This window comes from Accipiter gentilis, chromosome 7 (assembly GCF_929443795.1).
Source record: "Accipiter gentilis chromosome 7, bAccGen1.1, whole genome shotgun sequence".
NCBI lineage: Eukaryota > Metazoa > Chordata > Aves > Accipitriformes > Accipitridae > Astur > Astur gentilis.
Window position 1 is genome coordinate 5,056,622 of NC_064886.1, and position 12,490 is coordinate 5,069,111.

The 12,490-nt window shown below is 39.3% G+C and overlaps 1 protein-coding gene across 19 annotated transcripts in view; it reads left to right on the forward strand.

Moving 5' to 3' along the window:
- DEPDC5 (DEP domain containing 5, GATOR1 subcomplex subunit) overlaps positions 1-12,490 on the forward strand; it is a 48,207-nt gene that overhangs the window by 19,530 nt on the left and 16,187 nt on the right. For 15 of the 19 annotated variants that reach the window (XM_049804894.1, XM_049804887.1, XM_049804898.1 and 12 more), the window contains 9 exons: positions 953-1,050; positions 4,411-4,476; positions 5,809-5,992; positions 7,147-7,307; positions 8,357-8,474; positions 8,643-8,810; positions 9,689-9,908; positions 10,797-10,930; positions 11,780-11,888. In XM_049804894.1, coding sequence (XP_049660851.1) covers positions 953-1,050; positions 4,411-4,476; positions 5,809-5,992; positions 7,147-7,307; positions 8,357-8,474; positions 8,643-8,810; positions 9,689-9,908; positions 10,797-10,930; positions 11,780-11,888 — 1,258 coding nt within the window. The remainder of the gene's footprint in view (positions 1-952; positions 1,051-4,410; positions 4,477-5,808; positions 5,993-7,146; positions 7,308-8,356; positions 8,475-8,642; positions 8,811-9,688; positions 9,909-10,796; positions 10,931-11,779; positions 11,889-12,490) is intronic. The other 4 variants (XM_049804896.1, XM_049804901.1, XM_049804897.1 and 1 more) reach the window with 1 other exon arrangement.

Genomic DNA, 12,490 nt, shown 5'->3' on the forward strand with positions numbered 1-12,490 from the left:
AACATTTTGTCTGTGTTTTTCACTCATTATTAAATGTTGTTTACCATTTTGTAGCTTAGGCAACTTTAGAATTCCCAATAAGTTTGTTTCTTTCATCATTAACTTTGGTATCTTTCCAGCTATGTGTTTCTTTTCTCTTGTATGCTTATAGAAATTCATGTTACATACTGTTTCTGGATGTCCAGGGTGAGTGAGTACACTGCTGGTATCCTCTGCCTTTTTAATTTTCATGTTTTTTTCCTGCTATCTTCAAGAATTCCTTCAGGGGATTGCACTGTCTAATTAGTCTTTCATGTTGGTTTTTTGTTCTCTTTTATAGGGAAATTGTTGTCCTATCTTACACTTTGTATTGTCCTTTAGAATACTCTAATCTCTTTCTGTGTTGCATCATCCTCACCAATTTTGTTCCCTCGTTCTACTTTAAAGAAAAAAAAGATTGCCTTTTTATTACTTCATAAGTACATCCAAGTGTGGTAAAGTATCTTGTCATTAACACCAATCTCTTGTGTCATTCTTGATAATTCTTTTTCTGGATCTCTTTGTCATCTCTGTGGATGACGTACTCATCCAAAGCAATTTGCTCAGTCTGGAATATTGGTTTTGTAGACCATGAAATCAGCTCTGTAAATAACTAGCTAAGCTTTATTTCTCTCCTGGGAGGTATGCGAGTAGCTGGTTGTCCGCTGTCCTGCAAAGACAGTGCATTGGTTATTGCTAGAGGCAAAGACCAAACACGTATGGGCAGATATGGAATATTGTTATGGCCTTCTCTGTGCTGCTTTTGTGCCTGTTACCATCTCCGCAAACATCATTAAGAACATGGTTTCACCACTGGCTCAGCTGAGATGGCAGGCTGATTACTTGTTATTTGTTATATCAGCCCTTGTTAAAAACAAGGAGTGGCATGAGTGAGGAAAGTTTGTGTAATACAGGCTATTTTGTTTTTCTCTAGGCATATCAGCTCTCGGCATCCAGGTGATAGTGCCTCTTTCCTGAGCTTCAGTGGAACAGAAGAGTACTCTAATGGTCTGGCTGGCAGCAACGGTGCAGGTAACAAAGCAACGATAGAGCATGGAGTTGGGAGAGAAGGCCCTTTCTTATTAGTAGTGACAAAGTAGTAGAGCCAGAAGTCGTGGAAGGTGGGCAGACCAGGCATTACAAAGTAGAAAGAATCAATAATGGAAAAACAGTTTTCAACTCTGAGTGATCTGTTAATGCTCTTACCTGGACTTTTTGGTGTGTGGTAGCTTTTTGGGTTGGATTGTTGTTTTTTAGGTTCTTTTTGTTTGTTTGTTTAATGTGTTTCTACTTCTCTAGGTATGTCTTATAGACTTTACTATAGTAAGATGCTTATTGTTTACATATGATAAGCTCTCGGGCAGTTGCTTAGTTCCTTAAAAACAAAGCACTGACATCCAGACACAAAAAATAACTAAATATGCACTGGTATTGTTCAGAACGTCTTTTTCTGGGTGGCGTTGCCTTAAGGTGTCACTCTTTCGATTAAGAAACTTGTTTGAATATATATGTATATTACATATACAAGCTGATGGAAAGAATAAAGCTTGATCCTATGTAGGTTTTGAGAGAACCTGTAAAAAAGCGCGTTTATTTTGTGGGGTAAGTTCTGGGATTCAGTGTTTTCTAGCATTTCTTGTCATTATCTGCAAAAGCACTTTCTTTAGATTTTAGGCATTTTGAACATGGCGCTGCTTATACTAAATGTTATTCACATAGCCTGAAATATTTCATCACGTTTCTGAGAGAAGGCACATGTCTGTACTTTCAGTTGAAGATTAGCACTGTCTTTCTTACCTTACCCAGACCCCTGAATTAGTGGAAATTCTCAACATTTCTTTTGAATCCTGTAATTGGAACAATATGCCACACTAAGCGTTCTGTTGTGTTGTCTGTTTTTTTGTAACCTACTTCCTGATTTTATGGACATGTTTTTTAGATGGGCACATGGAAAAAAATTTGATCTTTTGAACTATAGCATTCAAGACTTCTGTTCATTTTTCAAAACCAATTCAAAGATTATAAAAAAAAAAATTCACCCTTCTGAATTACATTTGGATGAAAGCAATTATGTTTTCCCCTATGCTCATACCTTGAAGAGCCATAAAGAAGTTAACAGACTTAATTTTCTTGTGTTCACATAGTCTCATTTAAAGTGATTTTGTTCTGTTGTTTCCTTCTGTGAATTTAATCTGAATACATTTCATTTTCTTGCTTTACTTTTTTTTTTCCCTGCCTTCCAGATAAGCTGTTTGTTCTTCCAATTGCTAAATTGCATTTCGGCTGTTGGATACAATTTGCACAACATAGATGCAGAGCATATCCTGGCAATAAACATGCTTGCGTGTTATAGAAGTCTTTTGTGTCTGTAGATTGGATAGAAATCACGTATGTGGTGGAAGTTAATCTGTGTCTGTCTTTGTGACAGTGTATGAGCACCTTCCCTGAAGAAATGCCCTTAGCCATCTGTAGCTACCACACTGTGACTCAGTGATTTGACTTAACGTTTCCTCTCTTATGGTTTGAGTCACCTATGAAATGAAACAGTTTGGGGTTTTTGTTTTGTTTTGGTTTGTTTTTAAAAAATTTCAAAAAATATGATTTTTTTCAGTTCGTCTGGTTCTCCTCTGCTGCCCACAGCATGTTTTGCTGCAACGTGGGCTTCACAGTGAAAAATCACCCCATCTATTTACACTGACATTCAGTATGTTGTCTCTATTGTCCAGCAGATGGTAGATGATAGTTCAGAGCAAATAAATCTCGTTGCAATTCCCTAACTAGATGGCAGATGGCATCAGCGGAGTTGGTGAAAGATTAATGCCAATTTGAGCCAGCTCCTGTACTGTTCTACTGGCATCATCATGGAAGCAGATAACCATCCTTTCTGTTAGTAAATGCTATTTAGAGTAACATCTATGATGTTGATATCAATTTCCTGGATAAATCTACATAAACTAGTTTCATAAAAGTGGCTTCTTTTAAATATTTGGAGGCTTCCTGAAATTTGTATTTTGATAAATGCATTTTAAGCCAGCAATTTTTCTTGTCTCCTTAGCTGCTTGTTTCCTCTTATGTGCCACAACAGCTGTTTATACAGCTACGTGGTGAACCAGCTCGGGGAACTGATCCAAAGGAAGAGTAACTGGGTTTTTTTCTTTGCCGTATGGATTGTTTCACCGTAGCTACATAAATATTGATGCAAATACAGCAGACAGATGTGAAATGGGGAGTAGGAAGAACTGGTCAAGGGGTACCCTAGCATCATGTTGGCTTGGTGTTTACTGAGCTGTAGTTTTAGTATGTTTTCCAGGTTAGTGGGCTGCTTAGAATGAATCCATTTGACAGTGAGAAAAATCATAGTGTCTTAAGTCCTAATCAAAACTTGAACTTAGATTTTCATTAGTCTTAAGTCCGTTATTAGTCTTAGTTTAGTTTAAACTGAATTTTGCTCAAAAACTGAGCATGTCTTCGATAGCTATCATTTTGTCTCCCTTCACAATGAATAAAAACTTCCTTACTATTCTTTTAGTGAAGTGTGAACTAAGGTATGTCTTGCAGGTTGAAACATAATGGAGGTTGCTGCCTTTTGAGAACATGGTAGTTTTAAACAGCCTGTAGTTAATATATTGGACCTATATAGGGGAACTGAAGGCTTAATTAATATTTTTCAAATTTTCAGCCTGGCAAGGGATAAAGAGGTAGTTTGTATTTGCTGAGTCAAGAAGATCAACTGTTTGTTTTGTTTCCTCCCCACCCCTTGGCAGAGAGCTGAAATGTGTACTGGTAGTTTATGCCTAAAAATGTTGGAATTGGAGTAAATCTGTGTTGTGATTTTCATAAATCACTTAGACTCTTTAGAGTCTTAGATAATTAGAATCTTATGCATGGGTTCTCTTCTACTGAGTCAGTCTGCTACAATTTTCTTTCTTGCTGCTCCTGTGTATTATGAAATTCTTCCTCTTAACTTATCCTGTGCTCATAAAATCAGAAAACCAATAAAAAAGATCCTGGTTTTGAGTACTGGATGTATTTAAAAGTACTTAGCTACTGAGACCGTGAGATTAGCAAGCTAAATGATTACAGGTGACTCTTTTTCTTTATTATTTGCTTTTTTAGGGTATCTACTTTTCAAGATGTGTTTCACCATTTCGGTTTTTGCTTGCTTTTTAGCTACTGAACACTTCTAATGAGATACTCAAATTTCATCAAATATGTCTTTTTTTACTCATTAGTTGGCTTTTTGTGTTTTTCTGCTGTGCAGAACCCCGGGTTCTTTCTAAGGAGAAAAATGCCATATTCTTAAAACATTTGCACGCTTTTGATTTATTTTTATTTTAAATGAAAGTGAAATGCACAATTGCTTAAAATAAAATACATATTTCTTTCTTATAGGGATGAACCTCAAAACTCAGAACAAGGATTCCTTGGAAGATGCTGTCTCTAACTCTCCGGATCCAAGTAAGCAGGAGAAAGGTTTGGAAAAGAGTTTGCATAGGTGGGAAGATAGGGAGGGAAAGGGCATGTGCATATATAGAGGCATCAGGAGGTGGTAGGCGAGAAACTGAGGAGCCTGCTTGGCTTTTGGCAGTATTTTATTTTGCCCTGCAGTAATTTGCAGGTTTTCCCTGTACTGTGTGTCTCACTGTGATTGCAGTTCTGTATCTCTTAAGAATATATGAAACTGGTTGTTGTATTACATCTGAAATTCTTTCCTTACCAGACACTATTATGCAAAAAGCTAAAACTGCTGAACTCTTATCTGCCTCTCAATAGGAAAAATTTGCTTGGCACCAGCTAACTGAAGCAGAAGTAGTACAGTCAGTTTCTGAATTTGTTACCATTTACTGAGAAATATCTGTCTTCATCTAATACAGAAATAAGTGTGTGACTGCTTATGAAAACTTTTTGTTTTCCTTATAGCGGACTGTCCTGTATTACATTCTTGTACAGTGTTCCTGCCATTAATGTTAACATTTTTATAGTAAAATAACTTTCTGTCTGTAAGATTTCTATGGCAAGATGTTAAGAAATAGTAGCTGGCCAAGTGCCTTGATATAGATCATTTGAGGCAGGTTAGAATGTAGTGCAGTAGTGAATTGAAGATTTGATATAATTTAGTTTGCTTTTGCTTTTTAATGTCTAGTTTTAGATCTCTAATCTCAAAATTGCAACATAACTCTAGGAAAGGGTGTGGGGAAAGATTGCTTTTTGAGTCACTATTTTTCTGGTCTTCCCACTCCTGTGGATCTGTCTTCTGTTTTTGTAACTACAGAAATACTCCCTTTTCTGCTGTTGTACTATTCCAGAAAGAGGCTGGTCTGTCATTCTTTCTCTCCTCGTCCCTAGCTCTTTCTGCAGTTGTCTAGGATGCAAAGCTGGTCTTGTTCAGACTTGGAATGTTGATCTGTTTTATTAATAATGAGTAACTGCACCTGACTTGCTGTAATTTTGAAAGAGTGGTGGCTATGTCAGCTCTAGCTTTTCAATCAAGAGAAAATTAAATGTATTAACTTTGAATGCCATTTGCATGATGGGATTGAATTAGCATGTGCACTGCATTGTTTAACAAACTCTGTCTCTTTCTCTCCCTCCCTTCTTCCCGTCCTACTTTCCTTTTCCCTTCCCATTCCACCCCCTTTTTGTCCCTGTTGACTTTATGCCAACTCTGTTTCTGTCCCTCATTCTAACTTTCCTCTTCACACATTTCTTCCATCTTCCTCTGCACCCTGTTTTTTCATGGGTGACCATATATACCCCCATTGTCTGCCCCCCAATGATACAACGAGGCAGTTCTGACGCTGTCTGCTCCCCCCGTAGTGCCAGGCTTCTGTTGTACAGTTGGAGTGGACTGGAAATCTCTCACTACTCCGGCATGTCTCCCTCTTACTACGGACTACTTCCCTGACCGTCAGAGTCTGCAGAATGATTACACTGAGGGTTGCTATGATCTCCTCCCAGAAGCTGACATTGACAGGTTTGGCCAGCACCTTCTCTGTAAAGTAACTTGCATTGATTCAAAGCGCTTAAGGCGTAGTTGATGGAAGAGGAACACTTTGGAGACTGTACAAGAGAAAGACGAATTGCTAACATTGTTAGCAGCAGAACACTTAGATTTTTCTCTTTTCAGTGGTAACTTTGCACTTTTTCTGATGTTACCATCTGACAATATCGTGTTCTACAGATTTTATGTTAGAAATTGTTTGCGTACAAAACTTTACATCTCTTGCTCTGTTGTGTTTCAGTTAAAAAAAATCAACCTCAAGCTATTATTTTTGTTAATCTATTTTCTAGAAAGTATTTTGGAAACAGTAAATGAGCAAATGCATGTGTATACACAGTGATTAAGATGCTTATCCTCACTTTCAGGGATTTTAGTTTAAAGGATCTTGAGTGTTAGTGGGATAAGTAGAACTTCTCGGCTTCTCTTGGAGGTCTCTGGTAACTGTTCCTTGATAGGGTTGGTTTGATTTTTTTTTTCTGAAGCTGTCTTATCTTCTTAAACACTTTTCAAACTTGCCATAACTTTTAAGACATCAGAAAGACCTGTTCATGTTGCTGCCTTATGGGAACAAACCAGAAATATTAGAGTGATTGAGATGCACAGGAAATAGCAGGATTAATGAAGACATGTCAAATGTCCCTTTATAGCAGGAAGGTGAAGTTCAGAGCAGAAGTAGTTGTAATAAGATGCCATAGTGATGTGTCTTTTAATCTCTGTGTGCTCTAGACTTCCTGCTGTGGGAGAGGGTGGAGCATTGCCTGCACACTTGCAATTCTGAGCTCTCCTGAATGTTTACAAACTGCACGGAGATTCTCTGCAAAATGCTGTAAAAGTGATCATTGGTGAATTTATTGGAAGTTTAACAACTGTTGTAAGCAAATTTGTTACTAGTTGCAAAACTGCTTTCAAAGGCATTAATAAGTATTGCCAGACAGCTAATTACCACCTGTTTAAAATAGAAAGGTACCCGTTTTTCTCCCCTGTTCCTGCAGGTTGTTTTTCATAGGCAGAGGGCTCCACTTGCACAGAGCCCAGTGCAGGCGTAAATCCTCAGTTGGGAAATGCAGAGCTAAGAATAGGTGTGTAGTCAGCTTCCTTATTCTAGTCTGCTTAACCTTTGTGTTCAGGAGAGATGAGGAAGGAGTGCAGATGACAGCCCAACAGGTGTTTGAGGAGTTTATTTGTCAGCGTCTCATGCAAGGCTATCAAATTATTGTGCAATCCAAACCACAGAAACCAGCCACAACTGTGCCACCCCCGCTCAGCAGCAGTCCCCTTTACAGTCGAGGTAAGTGACTTCGTATTGACAATTCAGTCTTTTGTCTTTCTCTCCTTCTGCCAGTCTCAGTAACCCCTATGAATTGGGCATAGATGCTCATTGAAGCCCTCTGTTTTGTTTTGGGGGGTTTTTTTGGTGGTTTTTGTTGTTGTTATATGAAAATCTTTGCTGGGGGAGAGCCTGATCTGGGGCAGCACAAACAACTCAGCTGCACCATGAAGGGACAGGTGCAGGACTTTTGAACTGTAATAAGAAACTGGCCTCATTCATGATGGTGAACCCAAATGAAATATGGCTTGAGTGCCGTTTGGCTGAATACATCTTAAACACAATTCATATGGTGACTGCAGAAGACAGACCTAAAGCTCCCAACTAGAAGCAGTTTCCCAACTCTAAAATAGCTGTGAAGGTTCCATGTAGACAAGTAAAGCTTGATTGTCCTGAAACCATGAGTCAGCTAAACCTCGTTAAACCCCAGAGGACTGGAGTGGGTTAAGAGGGTATCATATTCCTTTGAGAGAATCTGACTTACTGTTTGACTTCTGCCTTTTTTTCTGGATATTCTCTAGACAAGTCAGCATGATACAGTGTTCATAGAGCACGGAATATGCATGAATAGGATATGACTATTATTCACTGGTTTGGGAACAGGCAGCAAGGCTCCTTTGGTAAAGTGCCGAGCTTAAGTGGTTAGTTCCAGGAATGAAGCACAGAGAGGAAGCAAAAGTGGAGCCCAGCTTTACCATCATACCCACCAGTTTCTCAGCACTTCATATTGACTGTTCTCTAGTTGTCCTGACTAGAGAAGGTCTATATTTGTCATGTATGAATTGTGAATGTCCCCCTTCTTCAGTTGTGATAGTAGGAAATCTTAACTGTAAGAACAAAAGGCTCATTGTGCATATGTTCCTTAAAAAGGTGGCCTGAAAGATGGCTTTTAGTTTGTCTTGAGTTCAGAAGCCCAATTCTAGAGTCTCTTTCTATAGGTATGGTTTGTTGACAAAGGTCTGACTATTGGAGTAAGCTGAAAGGGGGTGTGTTTTGCTTTTTACAATTAGGTCTTGTATCAAGAAATCGACCTGAGGAAGAAGATCAGTACTGGCTGAGTATGGGTCGTACTTTCCACAAAGTAACACTAAAAGACAAAATAATTACTGTGACTCGATACCTGCCAAAGTGAGTATCTCTGAGCTGTTTGCTATCAATGTTCTGATGAACATGCTTTTCCAGCTGTCTGTACTTGCTTGAAAGAACAGACTGTAGAACCTTCTTTCCCTTCAGGAGGTGAAAGAGAAGCACTGCTATTGATGATGCTGAGATTAATGTTTGCATCTTCTCTTTTAGGTATCCATACGAATCTGCTCAGATAAACTACACTTACAGCTTGTGCCCATCACACTCTGACTCTGAATTTGTCTCTTGCTGGGTAGAATTTTCCCATGAGAGACTAGAAGAGTACAAGTGGAATTACTTGGATCAGTATATCTGCTCTGCTGGCTCTGAGGATTTCAGGTGAGATCTCCTTTTCCATCCAGACTGTTCTGTGTCCTAATTGCCTCTTTTCCTTTTTGACCTAAAATTTCTTCAACACGTTCAACCCATAAATGCTCAATACTCCAGGGAGAGTAACTGGCCTGCTTTCACTTGTATGGTGCTAGCAGCTGTTGCCTTGTAGGAATCTTACTCTGTTGCTGTTGCATTATCTGATCTTCGTTACAAAGTCTTGATCGCATAATTCAGCATAAACTATTTTTTTTTCCTCTGCTACAAATGCAAAGAAATACAATGGCATTTTGTACCACACAGATGCTTTTCTCGGCTTCTTACTCATTTCTGGATCTGACTCAAAACTTCCATTTAGTTTGAATCTGTTGAAGGCTTGCTGGAGTTCTAGGCTTAGCTTGACTGTAGTCCTACTCCTAAGCTATGCAGAGCAGGGCTTCTTATTAGCAATGTGGAATATCTCCACTAGTATCAATATCCTTTTCGATATCTTCTCTCAAAAAAACCTATCTTTGTTTCTTTTCACGTCTCAATCAAAATGTTTCCTACTCTAATGTGTACCTTTAAAATTACTTTTTCTTTGCTTGTTTTTAGAGAAAAAGCTGTTGTAGCCTATCTTTTACAGGAAAGAAAATACATTTCTATGATACAATTACTTTGAAGATAGCCTTGTTTTGTCTTTTGCCTGTCAACATTTTAATACTTCACAGTCATACTCATATTACTGACCATTTGTTTGCATATCTGCTCTTTCTCATTCAGGGACAGCAGAATGAGATTGTCACTACTCACTGAAATTTACAGCAGATAGATATGTATTTTACTTACTGTAAAATCCTTCATAGGAAACTGTGCTGAACTCTGTCCTGTCTTCCATGTTCCTTCAGCCTTATTGAGTCACTGAAATTTTGGAGGACCCGCTTTCTGCTTCTTCCTGCCTGCATCAGTGCCACAAAGCGCATTATGGAAGGAGAAGTGCACTGCGATGTGTATGGTGACAAGCCCCGTTCTGATGAGGAGGAGTGGCAGCTCCTGGATGGATTCATTCGCTTTGTGGAGGGTTTGAACCGCATTCGTCGACGCCATCGATCTGATCGAATGATTCGAGTGAGTCAGCTTTTAGTTGGGTGAGAAGCTGAGTTTGAGTTTTATTTGAACCATCTAATGAAGCATTAGCAGAGAGACCTTAAGACAATCCCAAGCAAGTTGGAGGGTTATATGTGTGTATGTGTGGGTAATCCACGCATAAAGCATAGTGCTGACTAATGTACTATTTCAGATTTCAAATAGTATGGCCTTGCTAACACCTTGCTATTCTTGAACTAATTACATTTACCTGGAATGTGTATCCCATGCTGCTGTGGCTGGAACCAGAATCAGAACAGTTAGGTCTCTCAATGAGAAGCCAAGCTCTTCTACATAGCAAAGCCACGCCTCAGTCTGTTGGTGCTCTATTTTTTCCTCAGCTGATGTTCTCTTACTATAAGCCTGATGCCACCTCTTTGTAAATGTGCATTGCTTTGTGCTGTAGGTGTGGTTAGCCTGGACATGTTATTGCACCATATGATGCAAATAATTGATAAAAAGGGATCTGTGAGGTAGTTAAGGTGGTAACTTCTAGCTGGGTTGGCTGTGTGCTGCAGACTTAAGAAATGGATTGTGAAAAGAGAACCATATGGGTGAATTCCTGGTGAACAGTAGCTTCAAGAGGGTGATGAGAAACTGGTCAGTGCGTATCAAATTCTCTTCCAATTCCCACGCTGAATGGCGTAATCTATTTCAGAGCAAATCCACCTTTTCCAAAATAACATCCATTTTATTTTGAGAATAGCATCCACACAAGACACTAGGCTGTTCCATTTCTTGTATACCTGTGGTTTAACTCCCTTTTTAAAGTGTACCTATTAAAGACCTGCTGATGTGAGGTGTTGTGTTCTTGCTTACTAGTTAAGCCTAGCTTGACTAAAGTCTGTGCTTTCATTTTTTCTTTGTTAGAAAGGGTCTGCCATGAAAGGCTTGCAGATTGCTGGTCCACTTCCCACCCACTCTTTGGAGCAGTCTGGGCCTCCCATTGGGAAGAAAGGAACCTCAGCACTCTCAGCTCTGCTGCAGATGGAAGCCAGTCAGAAGTGAGTCTCTACAACTAGGCTGTGTGAAGAGCACTAGGACATCCTTCCTGTGTATTCCACCTGGGCTGGCTAAAGCAGATTTGGGAAACTTTGCCTCAAAAAGGGATGTGGGATCCTGCTTCTTTAGTATCCTTGTGGCAGGCAGGGCTGGGGAAATACTGGGTTTTTCCAGTGACTTCCTTGTGTTATGTTTCCATTAATAGAATAAATATCAAAGACTAGAAAGGAACATGGAGACTAGAGAAGTGAATGTCCAGTAATTTAGAAGGAGCATCTTTTAAAGTAGCATTTCAGTCCATTACACATCAGATTTGTCATCTGTTTGTGATTTGCCAGTACAGTTGTATCCACATAAGAAGAGCTTAGCTGGGACATTAGTGTACACAAATACATGACACCAGTTGAGTGGTCTCAGTATAAACACTGGGTAACAAATAGAGTCTAAAGAAAATAGCTTGTTTGCACTGATAACATCTATTAAAATACCTGTGAAACTTCTGAGGTTCTTTCTCAGGATTGATCTAGAATGGTTCAAAGAAACTCAGAGTACTAATACCAGATATGCTGTAAACACAATTTAAAACATTGTTGCTGTTAAAGACATAAGAGATTTTAATATTTTTTTAATAAGGTAGTATTACACATGCATAATAAAACTGAGTAAGTTCAAGCGTCCATGTTGTTTATGTGGGGTAAAAAGTACTTACAGAACTTTGGATTGACTCTGTGCTTCAGACAGAAAACAAATGTCTGAAAATGCAGTAGTACTTCTCTTCAACAGTTGCCTTCAGGTGGAAGCTGACACGGAGTATGTTTGAACAAACTCTGCATTCCTTCCTTTTGTTTTAGGACACTGGGGGAGCAGCAAGCAGCAATGCTTTCTGGGAAGAGCTCTGGGCAGCCTTCGGAGAGTGGGAGCATTGCTATCACACCTACCTATATGGACAGCCCTCGTAAGGTAAAGACTTTCTGGTGTGTCTTTAGCTACCATTTTTACATAAGCATTTGTCAAATAATAGAAGGTTATTTCTCTAAGCACATGGCTACGTCATACTACATCTTACTCTCTAATCCAGCAAGGACTGGTCCTGGACCGAGGATGCTCTTAAGGCTCTGTGCGCAAGGGTGTAAGAAGAGGTTGGGCCACAGCCATCCTTCAATTCTTTAACACTGACAATGAGATAGAATCCCTGGGATGCTATCTCATTGTGTTTTGCTAATTTAAGTGGTATTTGTTAATTAGTCCATTTCCTTTTCCAGTAGCACATTTCATTTCAGTCAGGGTTTGATTTTTAGATTTCGTAGTACAGTGCTGTCTGCATGTGTATGAAGGCTTTCTTTAAGAGCAAAATCAAGCTCTAGACCGTGACTGTGTGAGGCTTCAGTGGAATTTTAACAGCAGGCACTCCAGTCACTTGCATCTGCTTAGAGGAGAGGATGTGTTCCTGAGTAGTGATTTAGATGTAATTCCTTCGCTGGCTGGACTCCAGGCTGGAGAAAACTCTCTTCCTGGAGCTCTCTTCAGACACTTAAAGAAAAGGCTGTGCTGTCTCTCAGCCT